At 44.9% G+C, this 19,398-nt stretch overlaps 1 protein-coding gene across 4 annotated transcripts in view; it reads left to right on the top strand.

Moving 5' to 3' along the window:
* The window catches only part of Eif2ak4 (eukaryotic translation initiation factor 2 alpha kinase 4), a 94,852-nt gene that overhangs the window by 23,599 nt on the left and 51,855 nt on the right, over positions 1-19,398 (top strand). For 3 of the 4 annotated variants that reach the window (XR_009587363.1, XM_060371586.1, XM_060371587.1), the window contains 5 exons: positions 1,475-1,623; positions 6,683-6,798; positions 10,244-10,401; positions 11,650-12,185; positions 19,144-19,250. Coding sequence is in view for 3 of the 4 variants with exons in the window: in XM_060371586.1 (XP_060227569.1) it covers positions 1,475-1,623; positions 6,683-6,798; positions 10,244-10,401; positions 11,650-12,185; positions 19,144-19,250 (1,066 nt within the window). In the remaining variant the exon portion in view is untranslated. The remainder of the gene's footprint in view (positions 1-1,474; positions 1,624-6,682; positions 6,799-10,243; positions 10,402-11,649; positions 12,186-19,143; positions 19,251-19,398) is intronic. The other variant, XM_060371588.1, reaches the window with a different exon arrangement.

Raw genomic sequence — 19,398 nt, 5'->3', positions numbered from 1 at the left:
TTTTACTGAAGAGTGCATGGAAGCCTTACACACCTGCCCGAAACTTAATTTGGTAATAGAAAGAATGGTTCCCCAGCAAGTTAAAGCAGCTGGATGAATGGGGCCATTCTTCACTGTCTTTCGGATATTTGCAGGAAACAGCACCCGCCTAAGCTTCCCTCTTTCACTGTCCTGTGTGACCTTAGAGGTGACACTTTTCTGCGGCTCTCTTTCTTCGAAAGGACTAGTGCAGTCGGCCATGAGTGGAGTCGCATCTAAATCTGATTTTCTGTTGTCTGCAGCCCTCTCACCTCGCCTCTGGGCTGCCTCCCTTCAGCCACTCTCTTCTTTTAAACCAGCTCACCTCTCTCCTCTCCAATAGCTCTGTCCCCCTAACTTTCCGCGAAGATTCAAAGCTCTTTCACATATAACAATCTCGTGCTCTTAAAGCTGGGACCTAGACGTCACTTCTTGACCCCGAACTGCCTTCAGGTGACACACTCTGTGGGGAGCACACACATGCTCGTGTGTACACGTGGAGGCTGGGCTGGAGCCGACTTAGCTTCCTCAGTTGTTGGCTACTTTTTTTTTTTTAATGTAAAGTGTTTTATGTGCACACATGTTTATGTGCCACAAGTGTGCAGTGCTGGAGGAGGCCGGAAGAGGGTGTCAGATCTCCTGGGATAAGAGTTACATACAGTTGTGAGCTGCCAGGTGGGTGCTAGGAATCTAACCCAGATCCTCTGAAAGAGTAACCAGTGTTCTGAACCTGAGTTATCCCTAACCTGAGGTAGGGTCTCTTACTGAATTTAGCTCACTGATTGGCTGGACTGGCTGGCCAGTGAGCCTGCAGGATCATCCTGTGTCTGCCTTCTTGTTGGGACACATCACTATATCTAGGTTGTGTGTGTGTGTGTGTGTGTGTGTGTGTGTAAGGAATCAAAATTCAGCTAGTTTGTACAGCTGTTCCCCAGCACGCATTGCATATTCTAAAATTGAGTCCAGCTGGCTGTGATAGTTAGCTTGAATGGTCAACTTGACACAACCTGGAATCCCCGGGAAGATAGTCATGTGGAGATTGTTTACATTAGGTTGACCTGTGTTGAGGCTGTGGGTATTGTCCTGATTGCCAAATGATGCGGGAAGGCCCAGCCCACTGTGGCTGGCATCGTTCCCTGGTTTGGAGCCCGGGACTATGTAAGACTAGAAAAAGCCAGCTGATATGAGGCATGCTTGCTGCATCTCTGCTTGCTGCAGAGTGTCGATGGATGGTCTCCTCCCACCGTGACTTACCCACCGTGGTGTACTGTAACCCAGAACTGTGAACTGAAAACAACTTTCTCCCCTAAGTTGCTTTTGATAGAAGGAACAGAAATAAAACTAAAACATCCCTTCCAAACAAAATATTTATTCTGTACTGAGTTAGTGATTCCGGACCGTGCCGGTCATCCACTTGTGTGGTCAGCTAATGTGGGGCTTGCTCTCTCTTTTCTAGGAACGTTTGGAAATTACTAGTTTGCCAAACCAGGATCAAGCCTCTAAGAGAGACCCAGCAGGACCCAGGGCAGCCGCTCTTCTCCATGCAGGCTCTCCTGACTTTGTAGGGAATGGTAAAACCCGGGCAAACTCCTCAGGAAGGTCCAGGTAAGCCCCTCAGACTTCTCAGGTGAGTGGGGGGAATGTAGAAGGATGAAAATGGCCTGCAGTGCTTGTGGCAGGAATGTGGAGGTAGAAGCCTTAATGAATTGTCTGGCACTTTTTATCACAATCTGTTAATTAGCTGTATGAAACCAAGTTTTTATTTAACGTGTTCTAAGTAACTTCACATTTGTATGTGGTGCTGGTGTTTGAACCAGGGCCTCACAATTGCTGGCTCAGTGTTCCACCACAGAGCTACAGCCCCAGCTCTTTTTCATTTTATTTTGTGGCAGGATCTTACTTATAGCTCAGACCTTAAACGTGTGGTCCTCCTGCCTCAGCCTCCTGCATAGCTGGATTACAGGCATACATCATCACGCTTGGCTGCAAGCACCCAATGAAGTCTGTGACAGCCACAGGCTCACCTTCAGTATAGTTTGATTTGACTTTTAACGCTTTAAAATTTTTATCCATCTGAATCATCACCATCAGCTCAAATTTCTAATTTCATACTGTATGTGTTTCAGCCTGTAATTGTGTGTGGGGGGGGGGAGATGTAGGTCGGGGAGACAGGGTTTCATATAAGCTAGGCTGACCTCAAACTTGCTCTGTAGCCAAAGATGACCTTAAACTTCCAGTGTTCCTACCTTCTAGTGCTAGGATTACACCAGGCCTGGTTTGCTGGGTCCTGGAGGTTGAATCCAGGGCTTTGTGTGTGCTAGATGAGCATTCCATCAAGTGAGCTACACGGCCTGCTGTAGATGGATGCAAACACAGAGAGATGTATGGGATTTTCCGAAGTGGGCCGGTATAGACTGCCCATGGGGGGGTGGGGGGGCATCTGATGGGCTCCTGGGTTCTATGTCCCCAGAGAGCACAGAAAGAACACTACTTTCTCCATATCGTTTTCTGCTTAGAGATCTTGTCTGTCCCTGTGCTGTGGCCTCCTGCAAACCAGAAAGGAATTTGAATGCAGAAGCCATGAATGGAGCAGTTATTAAATTATAGGTTCCTCAGCTTGTTTTTAATTAAAGTTTTATTTATTATTATTGTGAATATGTGTGTGTTCATGTCCATGTGGTACGTGTGTGGGGACCACATATGGAATTCAGAGGACCACTTTTCAGGTATTAGTTCTGTCCTGCCAGTCCCACGGCCCCATTTCACAAAGGCCTCGGTGAGTCCGCACATGGTTGGGGGGTGCGACACAGCAACCCTGCTCACCTCACAGCCCCACAGAAGAAAGGATGGAAGGGCTGACACCCCACTGGGCCATGCCTGAGAGACTTCCAATGCCCAGTAGCATGGAGTGGGGAAGCCTTTAGCACATGGGCCATCTGCTGCTTTCCAGTTCCAAACTGTAGCAGCCACACGCTTGGCCTTAGTGGTGGCCAGGTTGTGGACAGGAGTGCAGAGCCAACACACCAGTACCTACACATTGCCACTTACTTTCTTGCCACTTGAACCCTTTAAGTTTGAACAGTAAAAATGTTTTTCGTTTATTATATGTGAGTGCCACAGCACACATGCAGAGACGGAAGGCTTTGTGGAGTGGACTCTTCTTCCACCTTTCCGTGCACTCTGCAAATTGAATTCGGGTCATCAGGCTTGTGAGGTTCAGCCAAATGCTATGACATCTGGCCCTCACTTTTATTTGTTTGCATGCGTGTGTCCGTGTGCACGTGTGTGTGTGTGTGTGACTTAGAGTTAAGAGAACAACCAGTGGGAATCAGTTCTCTCCTTCCACCATGTGGATATGCAGATGCAACTCTTCAGGCTTGGTGACAACATCTTTACCCACTGAGCCATCTTCCTGGACCTTGTTATTATTTTTTCTTTTCAGTTATTAAGAACTTACATTCCCAATTCAGTCTTTAAAAGTCACATTGTATCACGTTCTCAGTCCTTTGTAAGACCTAATTGTAGTATTTGCTATCTTGCTTGAAGCCAGCTTCATCTTATTAGGCTCACTGCTGCCTCAGCTACGAAGCGGGGGCTACCGTAAGTGACATTTCCACCAACTCATGAGCCGTCCGTAACCAGGACAGACCCTGGATTGACAGGTGGTGTCTGTGAGAGTTCAGAAGCTGCTGCTCTCGTCCTGAAAGGTTCTTCTAGCCCAGGGCTTGGTGCATCCCAAGTAAACAGTAGCCATTGCTGACTGGCCTTTAACTGTCAGTTCCATATTTTAAATTCTGTTCATTGCTGATGTATTGTTTGGGTTCCATCACTGTTCTCAATGCTGTTCTTTCCTGGCTGTCGTGTGCCACACTTACTATTTTGTTGATACTTTCACTTTTAAAATCACCCTCTTCTTACAACACTTTTATTTTATGAATGTATGTTTTTTTGTTTATTTGTGTGTTTATTGACTTGCTGCAGTGCTGGGTGGATCTCAAGGCCTTGCCTATATGAGGCAAGTGCTCTACAATGAAGCTGCATCCCCCAAACCCTAACACTGTTAACCATTGTAATGAGATGGTCAATTTATTTTTAGTTCTTTGAGAATTTCGTACAGTGTGTTTTACTGGCCCCCTACCCCTCCTAAATTCACCCTCCCATTTCCTCCCCACCCAACAGTGTGCCCTCCTTTTTTTTTTTTTTAATTTTTTTAATCCATCGAGTCTCATTTGTGCCGCTCATACATTCTCAGCTGTGTGGCATTCCAGTGGGGCTCGACCCAAGGGTTAAACTCTTAAAGAAAACTGACTTCCTTCTCCCAGCAACTGCCCTTTGCCAGTAGCTTCTCAGCCAGGGGTGGAACTTCCTGTCACTTCCCCTCTCCACGCTGTGATTTAGTCTGGCTTGAGTTTGCGCGTGGCTTGTGCCTTCCCTTGTGACTTCATTTGTGCAGCTGCCCCGTTGCATCTGGAGGATGCTGTTTTCTTGTAATCACTCACCACCTCTGATTCTTAAAGTCTTCCACCCTCTGTTCTACAATGATCCCTGAGGCTCATGAGGAGGATAATGGGATGTAGATATCCATTTAGGGCTGAGCATTCCACTTTGGGCAGTTGTGGGTCTCTGTGCTAATCACCAGCTTCTCTGATGGGGGCTGAGAGATGCCCTAATCTGGGTATAGCAATGTCAGTAAGAACTGGTTTACTACAATGTCCATTTAGCAAAATCATAGCAATAGGTTCTCTTCTAGGGCCTGTGACCTAGCCACAGTTTCTTGGCCCAACAACGGTGCCCGGTATGGGCGTCATCTTGTGGGGTGGAACTTAAATACAGTCCAAGTTGTTGTTTACCCCAGGATGCTCATGCCGCTGTTACAGCAATAGGCGTATTTTGCCGGGGCTGGGCAAGATCAACGATTGCCCCTCTTGTGGTATGAATAGTGCCTCCTAGCACTCTGAAAGCTAGCCGGTAGGGATGAGGCTTACAGATCAGTACCGACTTAGTATCTCTGCGTTCTGTGACTCAAGGGTATGGTGATGATTACTCTAGAACACCTGCAAACCTGTCCCCTGAAGGACATTGGGATGCCATGGGCTAAAAGGACTGTGTAGCACCGTCTGCTGCCTGGGGCAGAGCTCATACTAAGGGCTGCTGGATTCTTCATTGGAGTCTATCAGACAGTTTTGAACTTTGGCTTGTGTCCTTTTCTGTGCAAATCTCACCGCGCTCCAGTTTGCACAAGAAGAAGCTTAAACAGAACTACAATGTATTGATTGCGCCCTAGCATTCAGAATACGAGGGACATGTGTGTGGTCTGAGAGGACCCATGCGGGAAGAGGCTGGGAAGGGCATAAGTTGGGGAAGGGCAGGGTTGGAAGCAAAGACACTGGGTTATGACTGAGTGGTGTTTGAGTTTGGGGGAAAGTTAGAGCTATCCAAACAGGATGGGTAGCTAGTGAGGAGATGCAGGGGCGGGGGTGGGGTGGGGATGTCAGACCAGAGAAACACAGTAGGTGACCATGCCACCAGCCACAGTCAAAGCTCCACGGGAAAATAAAACCAAATTTGACGGTGTGGGAAGGTGAAGCTGGTTTGTGTTGGCTACAGTGGTACGGGGAGGGAATGGAGGCTGGTGGGCAGTAGTTTGAACTGAGGCATGGTCTGCAGTCTGTTGTCAATGCTGACTTGAAAGACTGCTGCCAGTGCCAGATTCCTTTATGGATGGGACCATACGGACTGTGAACTTCCTTCTGTGCCTCTTGTTTCGACAAAAGAAAAGTTCACAGTTTGTGCTCACTAGAACCCTGGCCCCCAGCTCGTTCAATACTTTTGCATTCTAGTTGCCCAGCTTGCGTTCTCCATCCATGTTAGAGGAAAGAGGAGGGCAGGGGAGGGGTCAGGAAAAAGAAAAAAATAGAAAGGTTCATATTTTGGAACAGTCATGAAGGGGGTGACAGGGAGTGTCTATCAGAGACAACAGGAGAATGAATGAACAGTCCATGGTTGAGGCCCAGACTGGAAGTGTAAGGACTCTGAGCCCTGCTTCTGAGTGTCCTCCGAGTGCTCTGTTCCTGGAATGAAAAGATGTGGGATCTGTGAGGGGTGAGTGTAAACTGTGTGGCAGCTGAGCTTCCTCCAGTGAGTGACAGCTGGCTGAAGAGCCTGTAATAATGAAATGCTGTGTGTCTCTGCTGTCAGTACAGGAGCCACCAGCCCTGGGTGGCGACTGAGGAGGCAAGAACTTAACTTACTGTTTGTGTGTGTGTGTTGCATGTGTTTGTGTGGAGGTCAACAATGTAGAGTCGTTTTTCTCCTCCTATGTTCCAAGGATCAAACTCAGGTCACCAGGCTTTTAGAACAAGCCTCTTTACCTGCTGAGCCATCTTGTGGGGTCAAGATCTGGATTTTCATTTCAGTGTAAACAGCCAGAAGCGGTTGGTGACTACCACCCTAAATGGAGTCCGTAGCAGTTCATGTGGAAAAGGGAACAGTGGGAGGTGGGCAGTAAGGGGTTTTCAACCCCATCCTCAGTAGACTCAGGCTGGACTGAATGGGCTAATAATTAGAAGGGATGGAGGGGCAAGGTTGTCCTGTGTTGAACTGTAAGTTAAAGGAAAAAAACAAAACAAAACAAAAAACAACATTGTCCAAATTTGTTTTTAAGGCGAGAACGTCAGTATTCTGTGTGTAGTGGCGAAGCCTCTCCCGGCTCGTGTGAGACCCTGTATTTCTGTGTGGGTGGCCCTGAGCAGCTCATGGTGCACAAAGGGAGATGCATCGGTGAGTAAACTAGCCAAGTCCACTCAGTTTGTTTAGTGACAAAAGTTAGTCCTGATGTGACAAAGCCACCTGGAGACTGACCGACACCTAAACCAGCATAACCCGAGCAGGGAGCTGTAATTCTGGCCCCCCCTTCTCATGTCAGCTCCTCAGATGTGAGGTGGCTAAAACCGTGCTCTCAGAAACATACTAGTGGGCAGACGGTTGTAAATGTTGCATCACGGGCATCTGGTACAGACAGAACTTGTGTGAACAAAATGGACCCTGACACTTGAGATCTTTAGGAACGAAATCACTGTTTTTCTCCTTCATGGTACTGGGGATTGAACCAAGATCCCTGTACAGCCGGACAGGTACTGGTCCCCTGAGTCACATTCTCAGCCTCCAAATCTGCCCGGCATTGTCCTACTTAACACATTGTGCCTGGCTGGAAAAACCACCTCATTTTCTCTACATCTTACTTAGCAGTTGTCTCTAGTGGCTACTTTGGAATGAAGTTTTCTCTGTAATTCGGGATTTTACTGATTTTCTTAAAATCCAGTTTTCTGTGTTGACTTTCTCAGCTACATGGATAAGCTTCTAGGGCTTGCTTTCATGGAGTGAATTTAACAATTAACTTTTATTTTCAATCCTATAAATAACACTTCCCAGAATTAATGGATACAGTGTATGAGTCAAGCTTGCTTGCTTTCAGCATCTTTTCTGTTCATTTTAAGGTGTTACAAGTAAGCAAGAGAGCACCTAATGAGGGGGCAGCAGAAGGAGGGGAAGAACCCAAACATCTGAAGAGTCTGTGATCTAGACACTCAGCCTGGCCACTGTGATAGCAGCTGGACAGACTAGGATTCTGCAGACACAGGGCTGACTGACAGCCCTGTTTGTTCTCCAAACAGCCACTAGGCAGGGTCAAGACCTTGGTAGAGGGAGTTGGCCTTGGATTTGAGACTCTCTTTGACTCAGACATTCCGCATTCAGGAACTGGCAACGTGAAACTCCCTGCTCCAGTAACCCGGGAACTCCAGAAGGCAAAGCTCCTCAGGCTCTTAGTCTCACTGGGGCTAGTACTTACTTAGAGTCACCTTTTTAACTACCAAGAGTAAATTTTTTATTTTCTCACAGTGGGTCTGGCGTTGTAAATAGACCCTAATTTTCTATCATCAACTAATTTTGTTATATGTTTGATAAAATAGTTTCATTTTGAAAATCAACAGATTAATGTTTTTCTCAGTTTAACGTTGTTGGAGCTAGAGAAAATAGAGAATAGTCTATGGCTTTTGTGGAGGCACTGACAACCCTCTGGATGGGTAATTATTGCTGGCGGGTGACAGCTTCAGTCAGCGTCCTGCTAACACTCTCCCTCAGCCTCAGGAAACATGTTCGCTGGGCTGCCTCTGCCAAGAAAAAAGGTGATATGAGGGTAGCAAACTGAAATTATAATTTAAAAGCCCTAGCAATTATGAAATGCCCAGCTCTGTCCACACAGTGCCAGTGGAGTAGCTTAATGTATAGGGGCACTTACCTGGCAGCCAAAAACCACATGTAGAGGAAAGATTGACTCCCAAAAGTTGTCTTGTGATGCCCACACACATACTGTGGCATGCATGGGTATGAGTACACACACACAATAAAATGTTTATATATGTGTCATATTTGTTTATATGTGTATATTTATATACAGATGTCTATAAATATATACATATATGACAGTGCACTGGGCAACACACAAATGTAATTTATGGGACTTCATGTTAATCATGTTATCCTCCATCCCACAAACTCTTAAGAGTCACTGTCTCCAATGAGCTGCTCAACACATGATTCTAAAGTTGCTTCCTTTAGCTGACAAGGTTTCAAACATCATGTTTTTTCTCTCTTAGGCTAAGACTTTCAGGAGTCATTGTGACTAGCAAATAATTAGATTATTTTACTTAAAATCTCTAAATTGCCAGCATTTCCCTGAAGTAAAAACTGCCTGTCAAATGCACAGTTTAGGTGAGCAAATTCAGCCATGATCCTCCAAAGTACTTTTGCTAAAACTGTTTTATATGTGCAGGTTTTTGTTGCTTCTGATTTTTCAAATGGAAAACATAAGTATCAAGGGATCTTAAATTTTTCTTCATTAGGAAAGTGAAATAATATCATTAAAAACCAGGGTTGTTGTTGGTTTTTTTTTTTTGTTTGTTTTGTTTTGTTTTGTTTTTTTTTGTACTGGAAAGAAATGGTTAGGCTGAGGAGACAGCTTCATCAGTAAAATGCTTATAAGAACACCTGACTTCAACCCCCAGAACCCACATTTAAAATACCAAAAAGAAAGCTAAGCATGATGGCCTGCACTTGTAATACAAGTTCTGGGGAGGTGGGTGGAGTCTTGGGGCTCACTGGCCAGCCAGCCAGCCACTAGGTGAGTTCTAGGCCAGTGAGAGACCACCTCAAAAACAAGATGCACACCCATACACACTTACACACACACACAAATCCATATACAGGGATAGATTACTATATTATTAGTGGTTTCAAACTGGACATGAGTTAGTAGCCTGGGCTTTTGTGGAGATACTGAAGAGTGCTTGTTTTCTGTGCTGGAGCTTGAACCCCTCACCTAGCACATGCTTAGCAAGCACTCCCCCACTGAGATGCTGAATCCTCAGGTGTGTTTGATGCTTGATGCTGCAGTGGGGGTCCTACTGGCATCTAACTTGTTGCCAGGCAACCAGGCACAAAGTATCTCGCTGCAATCATAGCTGTCTGGCCTGAGTGCTGCACAGATTGATAAGGTAAAAGAAGTGAAGAGGAAAGGAAAATTATATTTTCTTTTTTTTTATCATAATCTTTAATGGCAATGGATATTTTTGTGCAACAGTGTTTGATGTCACAGCAGTTCTGGTCCCCAAGGGGAAAAAAAAAAAAGCGGTGTGCCTGCTAGCTAAGTAAGTGCACTGCTTTCTAGCCTTAACCATCATTTCTGGTTCTTTCCCTCCAAAACATTTGGCAGTTTGGCTTTGCTGGGCATATTTAGAGTTTGTGCCTCTGACGTGGCCACTTTTCAAATTAGACTAAAAGCTGTTGGCACTGTGCATGCTGATCTGTATTGATGGAATGGCCCTGAGGAGGCCCTCCTCCCCGTAGAGCTATGTGAAGGGCAGAGCGAGTGTGGTCAGCAACGGGGAGCTGCCAAGGAAAACAGCACTGTGGGTCCAACAAGGCGCTGTTCTCTTTATCTCTCTTGATGCTAAAATCTCATCATCGCTGAACTTTCTGCAACAATGAGCATTTGAAGGCTCGGGTTATATTGGTAATTATTAAAAATTGGTTACAAATGGACGTGTACTGCAGTAAATGACACTTTTTCTAGTTAGCATGTGATACCGTTGGGGTTAAAGTACACACATGTGCGCTCGCACACACAGTTTGCAGGATGTGATGACCTTTTTCTGTCTCTCTGCAGGCAGTGATGAGCAGCTGGGGAAAGTCGTGTACAACGCTTTGGAAATGGCCACAGGCAGCTTTGTCTTGTTGTATGAGTGGGTCCTTCAGTGGCAGAAAAAGATGGGCCCATTCCTTACCAGTCAAGAGAGCGAGAAGATTGACAAGTGCAGAAAGCAAGTACGTAAGCCAGGCGTGGTGGCGCACACCTGTAATTGCCAGTACCCAGGGACTAGAGCTGGGAAGATCAGCTCGAGGTTTTTCTAAGCTACACAGCAAGTTTGAGGCCAGTCTGGGCTACACACACTCTCGTCTCAGATTCAAAAAAGAGACAATAAGGTCAGTAAGTGTTTGCTGTGGCTGACCAAAGACCTAATCTCAAGCTGTAGCTGACGAAGCAAAAGCCTGCATTTCATTGGCTCCCACCAACGGTCCACAAAGCGTAAGGATGAGTGGAGACCCACACCTTCACCAGGCCTCAGCCCTGCTCCCACCAGGTTAACCTGCTCCAGCCTCACACCCTCGTGTCTGAGACCCCGTGACTTCCACCTTCTCGGGATCAGTTACTGCTCCATTGCTGTGCTGTTCGCAGTTATTCATGTTTTCTCTGCTCTTTTAAAGCTTTAGAACTGGATTTTGAGGGATCAGAGGGATTTTCTTTTGTTTCTGTGCAGTGCTAGAAATGAGAAAAGACTTTTAGATGAGCTCCGGAACACTCCATATGTGTGTAGTCTTTACTTAATAAATCTGTTAAAAAAACAGCCAAAGCAAGAGAACAACGAAGCACACCAAAATCAATAGTTGTTTTGGATGGTGATCACATAAATAAGTTTAAGGGTCTTTTTTTCCCTTTATATTATAGTATAGTTAAATTTCCTTTTTGCAATGCTGGGAATCAAACCTAAGGTCTCCTGCATGTGGGTAGATGCTGTACAATTGAGCTATCCCTCCACCCCCAGTTTTTAAATTTTTTACAATAACACTTAGTATACTCATAAAATGCTATTTTAAATATGATGTTTCTTTTTTAAAGATTTATTTATTTATTTTATGTAGGTGAGCGCTCTATCTGCATGTATGCCTATATACCAGAAGAGGGCATCAGATCCCTGTGTAGATGGTTGGGAGCCACCACGTGGGTGCTGGGAATTGAACTCAGAACCTCTGGAAGAGCAGATGGTGCTCTTGACCACTGAGCTGTCTCTCCAACCTCATAATGAATAAACAGAATAAAATTGATTGTAAAAGCCACTCAGCAGTTTTACGGTATTTGGATGCTCCGTTTTGACACTGAACTTTAGCAATTGCATTTTTATGTACTGTTGGGTTGATTCACCAGTTCAAGGTCATGTATCTTAGTCTCCCATCTTTGAAAGTACTTTTGAAGTGAAGCACCACTTAATGTCATTTGCCTAATATTCTTCTCAGATTCAAGGAGCAGAAACCGAATTCAACTCCCTGGTGAAACTGAGCCATCCAAATGTTGTCCGCTATTTTGCAATGAACTCCAGAGAGCAGGAGGACTCCATCGTGGTAGACATTTTGGCCGAGCATGTCAGTGGGATCTCTCTCGCCAAACACCTGAGCCACTCAGGCCCCGTCCCAGTCCACCAGCTTCGCAAGTACACAGCTCAGCTCCTGGCCGGCCTAGATTACCTGCACAGCAACTCTGTGGTGCACAAGGTTCTGAGCGCATCCAGTGTGTTGGTAGACGCGGAAGGCACTGTAAAGATAACAGACTACAGCATCTCCAAGCGCCTGGCGGACATTTGCAAGGAGGATGTGTTTGAGCAAACTCGAGTTCGTTTTAGCGACAGCGCCCTGCCGTATAAGACAGGCAAGAAGGGGGATGTGTGGCGTCTTGGCCTTCTGCTGCTGTCTCTGAGTCAAGGACAGGAGTGTGGGGAGTACCCTGTGACCATCCCCAGCGACTTGCCTGCTGACTTCCAAGATTTCCTGAAGAAGTGAGTATCACTGATTTTTTCAGTTGTGCTTTCCTCCTGTGGGTCTCAAGAGCTGGGAAGCGGAAGGGAGCCCCTGGCAAATTCCTTTCCCAGGCCCAAGGGTTCTGTTTCCTCATTACAGTCTTAACCTACTTAAGTTTGATAATTGATTCTCTAACTGCTTTTGGGAGACTGCCTGGAATACCCTAGAATTTTTCCCCATTCCTGGCTATCCCAGAAGGGTTGGCAGTGGCGAGAAGGGCTCTGGGTGTTCGATGGGGTGGGCTTTCTCCGTCACTTTGCTCTGAGTCCTGAGAGACCAAAGGGAAGGCCGCAGGAAACCGGTTGAGAAGCGTGGTCTGCCCTCTTCTTTGTTGTTGTTATTTTGCTGTGGTTATTTAACTTCATTATATTCTTAAAATCTGAAGGTTTTAAAACAGCATTATAAACACCTGAGGACCATTCAGCTGGACATAGCATCTTCATATAGATGGTTTTTAAGAACAAGTTTAAGTAAGGCTCTAGTTGTATCAGAAAGGACATAAGTGAAGTAATCTTTTAGACATTTGCCTTGTTGTCTAAGGCACATTTGATATTCTAAAGAGAAAATATACACTCTTGTCCCGGTAGGCATTTTGTTGACGTTTAGAACAAATGCTTCCTGCATATATAACTGACTCCCATAACCTATATGCATTACACCACTATATAAAGTAATACCATGCAGAACTGTTTTCCTTTGGAAGCTCTCATTTATTAAAATAAAAAAGCCTCAATATCAGAATTAATGTATCTTTCAAAATATAGCAGAATTGATGGCTCAGAACTAAGAAAATTAATTAGAAATATTGCATAGGATAAAGAGCTTCTGTGTGTGGGAGCCAATCAGTGGAGAGTTTATCACCTGGATAGGAAGCTGAGAGGTACTGGTGATGACAAAATGATGCCCATACCTTTCAGGGAATGAACATCTCTATGTAGTCCTTTATTACCTCTGTTCTGCCCTCTATCTTCCTGACTACTCCTCCAGTGGCTCTCTTTCAGCCAGGTCTGGGGATCAAATGACCACCTGTTTCTAGCCCAAGGATACTCCATATTTGTGAATCACAAGTACATAATCATTACAAAGCCAGCTTTAAAAAATGCAGAATGTGTGTGTGTGTGTGTGTGTATGTGTGTGTGTGTGTGTATTTGTCCGTGTCTATGAGTGCAAGAACCCGTTGACATGATACTTGGGGAGGTCAGGGAACAACTTTCCAGAATCTGTTCTTTCCTTCCACCATGGGCACTAGGGCTCAAACTTAGGGTGTCAGGTCATGAGTTGTGACAGGCGTGCTCTCCCACAGCCATCTCGCTGGCCCAAAGCCAGGGTTTGTCCAGCTCGAGGGAGTCCTTAATAAAGAGGCTTTCCTTGGGCCTAACTTATTTGTCCAGGCCATTCCCTCAGTGTTTTCTGCTTTCACTCTGAATATTCTCAGTCTAAGCTGGCACCACCTTCTCCATCTCTAATAAGGGGACATATGATCTCTCCAGTTGAGATTTTCCCAGTACTCCTCTGGTCCAGCCTCCTGCAGAAGCTGCCCTGGACTACCTCCCCCTTCCTCACACTATCTCATATTTTTTCACCTTTGTTTTCCTAGTTACTCCTTTTACTCACTTCAGCTCTGTGCTTTCTTTTCCCTTGCCTTCTCATTTCTCTTTGCCAGTCTCCAGTTGACCAATCCATTGTGATCCCTTATCACTGGTTCTCCGGTCACTCATGGACGTCCCTGAATTTGGGCAGTCCTGTGCCAGACACCAGCGTTTCATCAGTGATGGACTGCATGGGGGATGGCAGCCACATCAGACTGACTGCGACACTGAGCTGTGTTCATTTATGCAGCACACCCTACAGTGATGTTGTATTCTCAGGCTGTGTCCCTGTCATTAAGCAACACATAGCATTGAAGCAAGGTGTGTCACAAAAAGTAGCCATGGTAAACTGTTCATTTGAGGAAAGGGGCTGACTTTGATTTTGTGTGCAACATTCCCTCCTTAAAGTATACAAACTTTTAAGACTCTTAAAGAAATCACTTATGATTTCTTTTAAATGAAATATAACTTTAGAACATTTATTTAAATGCACCCTACCATGAGGGTGGCTGAGGTGACGGATGGGATAATGAATTACCCATGAAAAATCTTACTTCCATCTTTCCCAGGCCACCTTGAACTCTTTGCCCCTCTCTGTTGGTCAGTAGTGTTTCATCTCAGCAGTAGAGCAGTGGGGAGGAGGGTTGAAATGTTCCTGGTTCTCCCCTTACACAGACAGCTCCCCTGCGTCACTTCCCCTGTGAGAGCTGAGGTTTGTTGTGACTCTGATAACGTGGCTGTTGTCCCCAGTGTGGGTGTGCACTCTTTTCTGGGAGGGCTGTGGCGGGGTGCTTGGTTGGGAGATGGTAACATTTGAGGCATTGAGTCATCAGCTTTGCTGTCCACCCCAGTTAGCAAAAGAAGCAAATACTGCACGAAAGCAGAGTAGATCCTGGCTATGATCCCACCATTCTTTTTTTTTTTTTTTTTTTTTTTTAATATTCGTTACAGTTTATTAACTTTGTATCCCGCTCCCTTATTCCCCCTCCCAACCCCACCCTCCCTCCCAGGTCTCCTTCCTGCCCCTTTCCAAGTCCACTGATAGGGGAGGACCTCCTCCCCTTTCATCTGACCCTGGTTTATCAGGCATCTTCAAGATTGGCTGCGACGTCCTCCTCTGTGGCCTAGCAGGGCTGTTCCTTCCTCAGGGGGTTGGGGAGAAGAGGAGGTCTAAGAGCCCGCCATTGAGTTCATGTCAGAAATAGTCCCTGTTCCCCTTACTAGGGTACCCACTTTGGACACTGAGCTACCATGGACTACATCCGAGCAGAGGTTCTAGGTTATATCCATACATGGTCCTTGGTTGGAGAAACAGTCTCATGAAAGACCCCTGTGCCCAGATATATTTGGTCCTTGTGGAGCTCCTATCCTCTCCAGGTCATATTAACTCTCCCTTCTTTCTTATCATTCCCTGTACTCTGCTGAAGGTTTGGTTATGAGTCTTAGTATCTTCTTTGATACACTGCTAGGTAGAGTCTTTCAGAGGCCCTCTGCGGTAGGCTCCTGTCCTGTTACTTGTTTTCTCCTACATCCAATGTCCATCCCATTTGTCTAAGTGAGGATTGATCATCTTACCCCAGGTCCTCTTTCTTGTTTATCTTTTTTAGGTATATAAATTTCAGTATGTTTATCCTATCTCATAGGTCTGTATAAGTGATTATATACCATCTGTGTTTTTCTGCTTTGGGGATACTTCATTCAGGATGATCTTTTCTAGGTACCACCATTTGCCTGCAAATTTCATAATTTTCTTGTTTTTAATTACTGAATAGTATTCCATTGTATAAAAGTACCATGATTTCTGTATCCATTCCTCAACTGAGGGACATCTGGGTTGTTTCCAGGTTCTGGCTATTACAAATAAAACTGCTACAAACATGGTTGAGCAAATGTCCTTGTTGTGTACTTGAGCAACTTTTATATATGCCTAGGAGTGGTATAGCTGGATTTTGAGGAAGCGCTATTCCTAATTGTCTGAGACAGCACCAGATTGATTTCCAAAGTGGTTGTACAAGTTTGCATTCCTACCAGCAATGGAGGAGGATTCCCCTTTCTCCGCAACCTCTACAGCATGTGTTGTCACTTGAGTTTTTTATCTTAGCCATTCTGATGGGTGTAAGGTGAACTCTCAGGGTTGTTTTGATCCCACCATTCTTGTCAGCACCCTTAGGAAGTCAGCCTGGAGGTGGGCAAGAGCTCAGGTGTTGGAGCCAGATGGCAGATCAGGGCCCAACAACAGGGCCCTGGTAGCTACACACATCTGAAAATACAAGTCATTCTCAGAGGCCCTTTTTCTGACCTGCATCTGTTGTCACATTAATGTCACAGTTGAGTGAAAGTTGATAGTGTTCTTCAGAATCTAATGCCGCTTATGTAAATGTGTGTGTCTGTGTGTGTATGTCTGTCTGTCTGTGTGTATGTGCATGCCTGTCTGTGGCTTTGTGTGCCTGTGTGTGTGTGCGCACGCACGTGCTAGGAACAATCCCAATAGTAGGAGAATGTGACGTAAATAAATCCTGGTAGTCCCTGGCTCTTCCAGGGTTAAGTGAGTTAACACGTGTCAGGCACTGCCATGGCTGCTGCTCTGTTAGCACTGTAGTTCTCGTCACCCTCAGCAGTGTGAGCGGTGGAAGGTTCCAGGCCTGCCATCCCTGCTGGCATCAAAGCTGGGGTTGGCATTACCTCTGCTGCTAGTAGCCACTAGACTGCCAAACTGATTGATTCTGAAAATGTAATCTTTTCAAGGAGCTCCTGAAAATTGCAGTTCTCTCTCGGCAAGCTTTAAACCATTTGTAGTCCAGATAAGTATTGTGTCAGTCCTGTGAATGTCATGGTAGACCTAGAGTTGATAGTGCACTTTAGAGATTAACACAGCATGTAGAGGGATGGGCAGTATAGTGAGTGTGTAAAACTAGAAATAGCAGAACTAGGAAAGTACATAAATAAATTCTGCTAGGGCCAAGCTGATGTCGGAGTTTAGAAAGATCATTACTGGTATAATTTTTTTTAACTGACGTAAGATTTTAAGACATGGCTGAAAAGACCACTTGCAAAAGGCAAGTTAAAAGCTAATACATACAAAATAATGTTAAAAAAAAAAAACTGGCAGTTCAGTGTCCAAGTGGGTTACATAGTAATGGGAAGAGGGACTGCCTCTGACATAATCTGATTGGCCTGCTCTTTGATCACCTCCCCCTGAGGGGGGAGCAGCCTTACCAGGCCACAGTAGAGGACAATGCAGCCACTTTTGATGTGAACTGATAGACTAAGATCAGAAAGGAGAGGAGAACCTCCCCTATCAGTGGACTTGGGGAGTGGCATGCATGCAGAAAGGGGAAGGAGGGTGGGATCGGGAAGGGGAGGAGAGAGGGGCTTATGGGGGGATACAAAATGAATAAAGTGTAATTAATAAAAATAAAATAAAAGTGAAAAAAACCCTCAATATCCTCAATAACATTATGGTTCAGTTGGTGATCATTTATATATGGAAGTAGACAGGAAAATGTCAGTAATGTTGCATATTAAGAAATTAAGAGAAAGCCAGGTGTGGTGGCACCTGCCTGTAATCCCAGCACTCAGGGAGGCAAAGGCAGGTAGATCTCTGAGTTCGAGGCCAGCCTGATCTACCAAATGAGTCCAGGACAGCCAAGGCTACACAGAGAAACCCTGTCTCAAAAATACAAAACAAACAAACCAGAAATTAGAGGAGGCCAGGCAGGGATGGTGCACGCCTTTAATTCTAGCACTTGGGAGACAGAGGCCAATCTCTGAGTTCAAGGCCAGCTTGGTCTACAGAGTTCCAGGACAGCCAGAGCTATGAAGAGAAACCCTATGTTAGAAAACCAGAGAGAGAGAGAATAAGAGAAAGGAAAAATTAGAGGCAAGAACTTCAATTTATTTATATGTTTGCATGTTTGTTTTTGAGGCAGGGTCCCACTTTGCAGTTTTAGATGACCTGTAACTTACTATGTAAACCAGGCTGACTTTGAACTCATAGACATCTTCCTGCCTCCACCTCCTAAATGCCAGGATTAGACATATTTACCACCTTGACCTACAAAACTTTTTTTTTTTTTTTTTTTTTTGCCAAGTGCGGGTGGCACATGCCTATAATCTCACGTGGTTGAATGAGAAATGAAGGATTCCAAGCTCAAGGTCAATCAGGAATATATAGTAAAACTCTGTCTCAGAAATTCAGTAAGGGTGCCTAAAAGATGGTTCAGCAGTGAAGAACGTTCCTTGCAGAAGACTTGGGTTTGGTTCCTAGGGATCTGGCACCCTCTTATCTCCTCACATGGTGCACGTACTTACATGTAAAAAAAAAAGAATCATTATATATAAAATAAATATAAATCTGAAAATGAACTAACACCAGTTGATCCCAGCACTAGGGAAGCAGAGACAGGCAGATCTCCGTGTTCTAGGGCAGTTAGAGTTACTAGTGAGACCCTGTCTCAAAAGTAAAATAAAATACTTTATAATTTTGAATAATATGTTTTATATTTGCAGGAATTTTGTTTTACTGGCATAACTGAAATTTGTTTTAATAAATTGAACAGAAAATATATCATCTTATTCAAATGATGTTCTCTTCTCTTGTCCTTTCCAGGTATAAATTAATGTTTTAACTCTTCCTGCTATGACATAGAACAAAGTTATTCTTTATGATGGTTGCTGTTATTGCTTTGCAAATGTAGATTCAAAAATCTAGAACTCACGATGACAGCTGATTCTGTTAAGTATGTCTCTTTAAACAGAGTCAAGTGTGGGGTCAGGTACCCTACTTTGAGAATTCCTGGTACGGCTTGTTTTGATTCGTCTCAAACAAACCAAAAGTGACGTGTTAGGACATCAGGTGCTGGGTTAGGTTCGGGGAATGAGGACTGAAGGCTGTGGCGAGGTGTGGAGGTTTTCAGCAGTGTTGCCCAGTGTCAACCATTGTATTTCAGGTTCATCAGCATCCAATTGCTGTGTTTGGAAAGCTTGACTTATGCCTGATCCCCAGCAGGCTTAGTTCAACAGAGCAAGTCACTAAGTTGCTAATGGAAGGGAAAATTCAAAGCTGACTTATATGGCCTGAGAGTATTTCATGTGCCTCCGTGACAAAAATGTAGTTAGTTGCTCTTTTTCCCCCATTTTCTACTTGCCTCCAATCTGCTGTGGGGCATACAGATCCTGAAATGGTGTTTATTCATTTAAAATCACCTTCAAGCATATATTGCTCCATGAGTAACATGAATTTGCTAATGTGTGTTTAGAAAGACAAGCAGACTCATAGTTGAATGGGGTAGATTAACTGGAAAGGCACTGATACTGTACATGCTGAGATTCTCCCTCCCCCACTGAGGTGTGTCTGCCTGGACGACAAGGAAAGATGGAGCCCTCAGCAGCTGCTGAGACACAGCTTCATGAACCCTCAACCAAAAGTGCCTCTAGTGGAGCAGAGTCCTGAAGGTGAGTTATTGCCTTTTCTTTTTTTTTTTTTATTGTGAAGACACAAAACCTGAAACTGATAACATCTGCATGGATTATTTCTTTTACCTGGGCCAGGCTACACTTAATCCATGCATATGCAGGCCTGGTGTGTATGGGGCTGCTTTAC

The sequence above is a fragment of the Meriones unguiculatus genome, chromosome 18 (genome assembly GCF_030254825.1).
Source record: "Meriones unguiculatus strain TT.TT164.6M chromosome 18, Bangor_MerUng_6.1, whole genome shotgun sequence".
In the NCBI taxonomy this organism is placed as follows: Eukaryota; Metazoa; Chordata; class Mammalia; order Rodentia; family Muridae; genus Meriones; species Meriones unguiculatus.
This window is presented reverse-complemented; position numbering and strand designations above follow the sequence as displayed.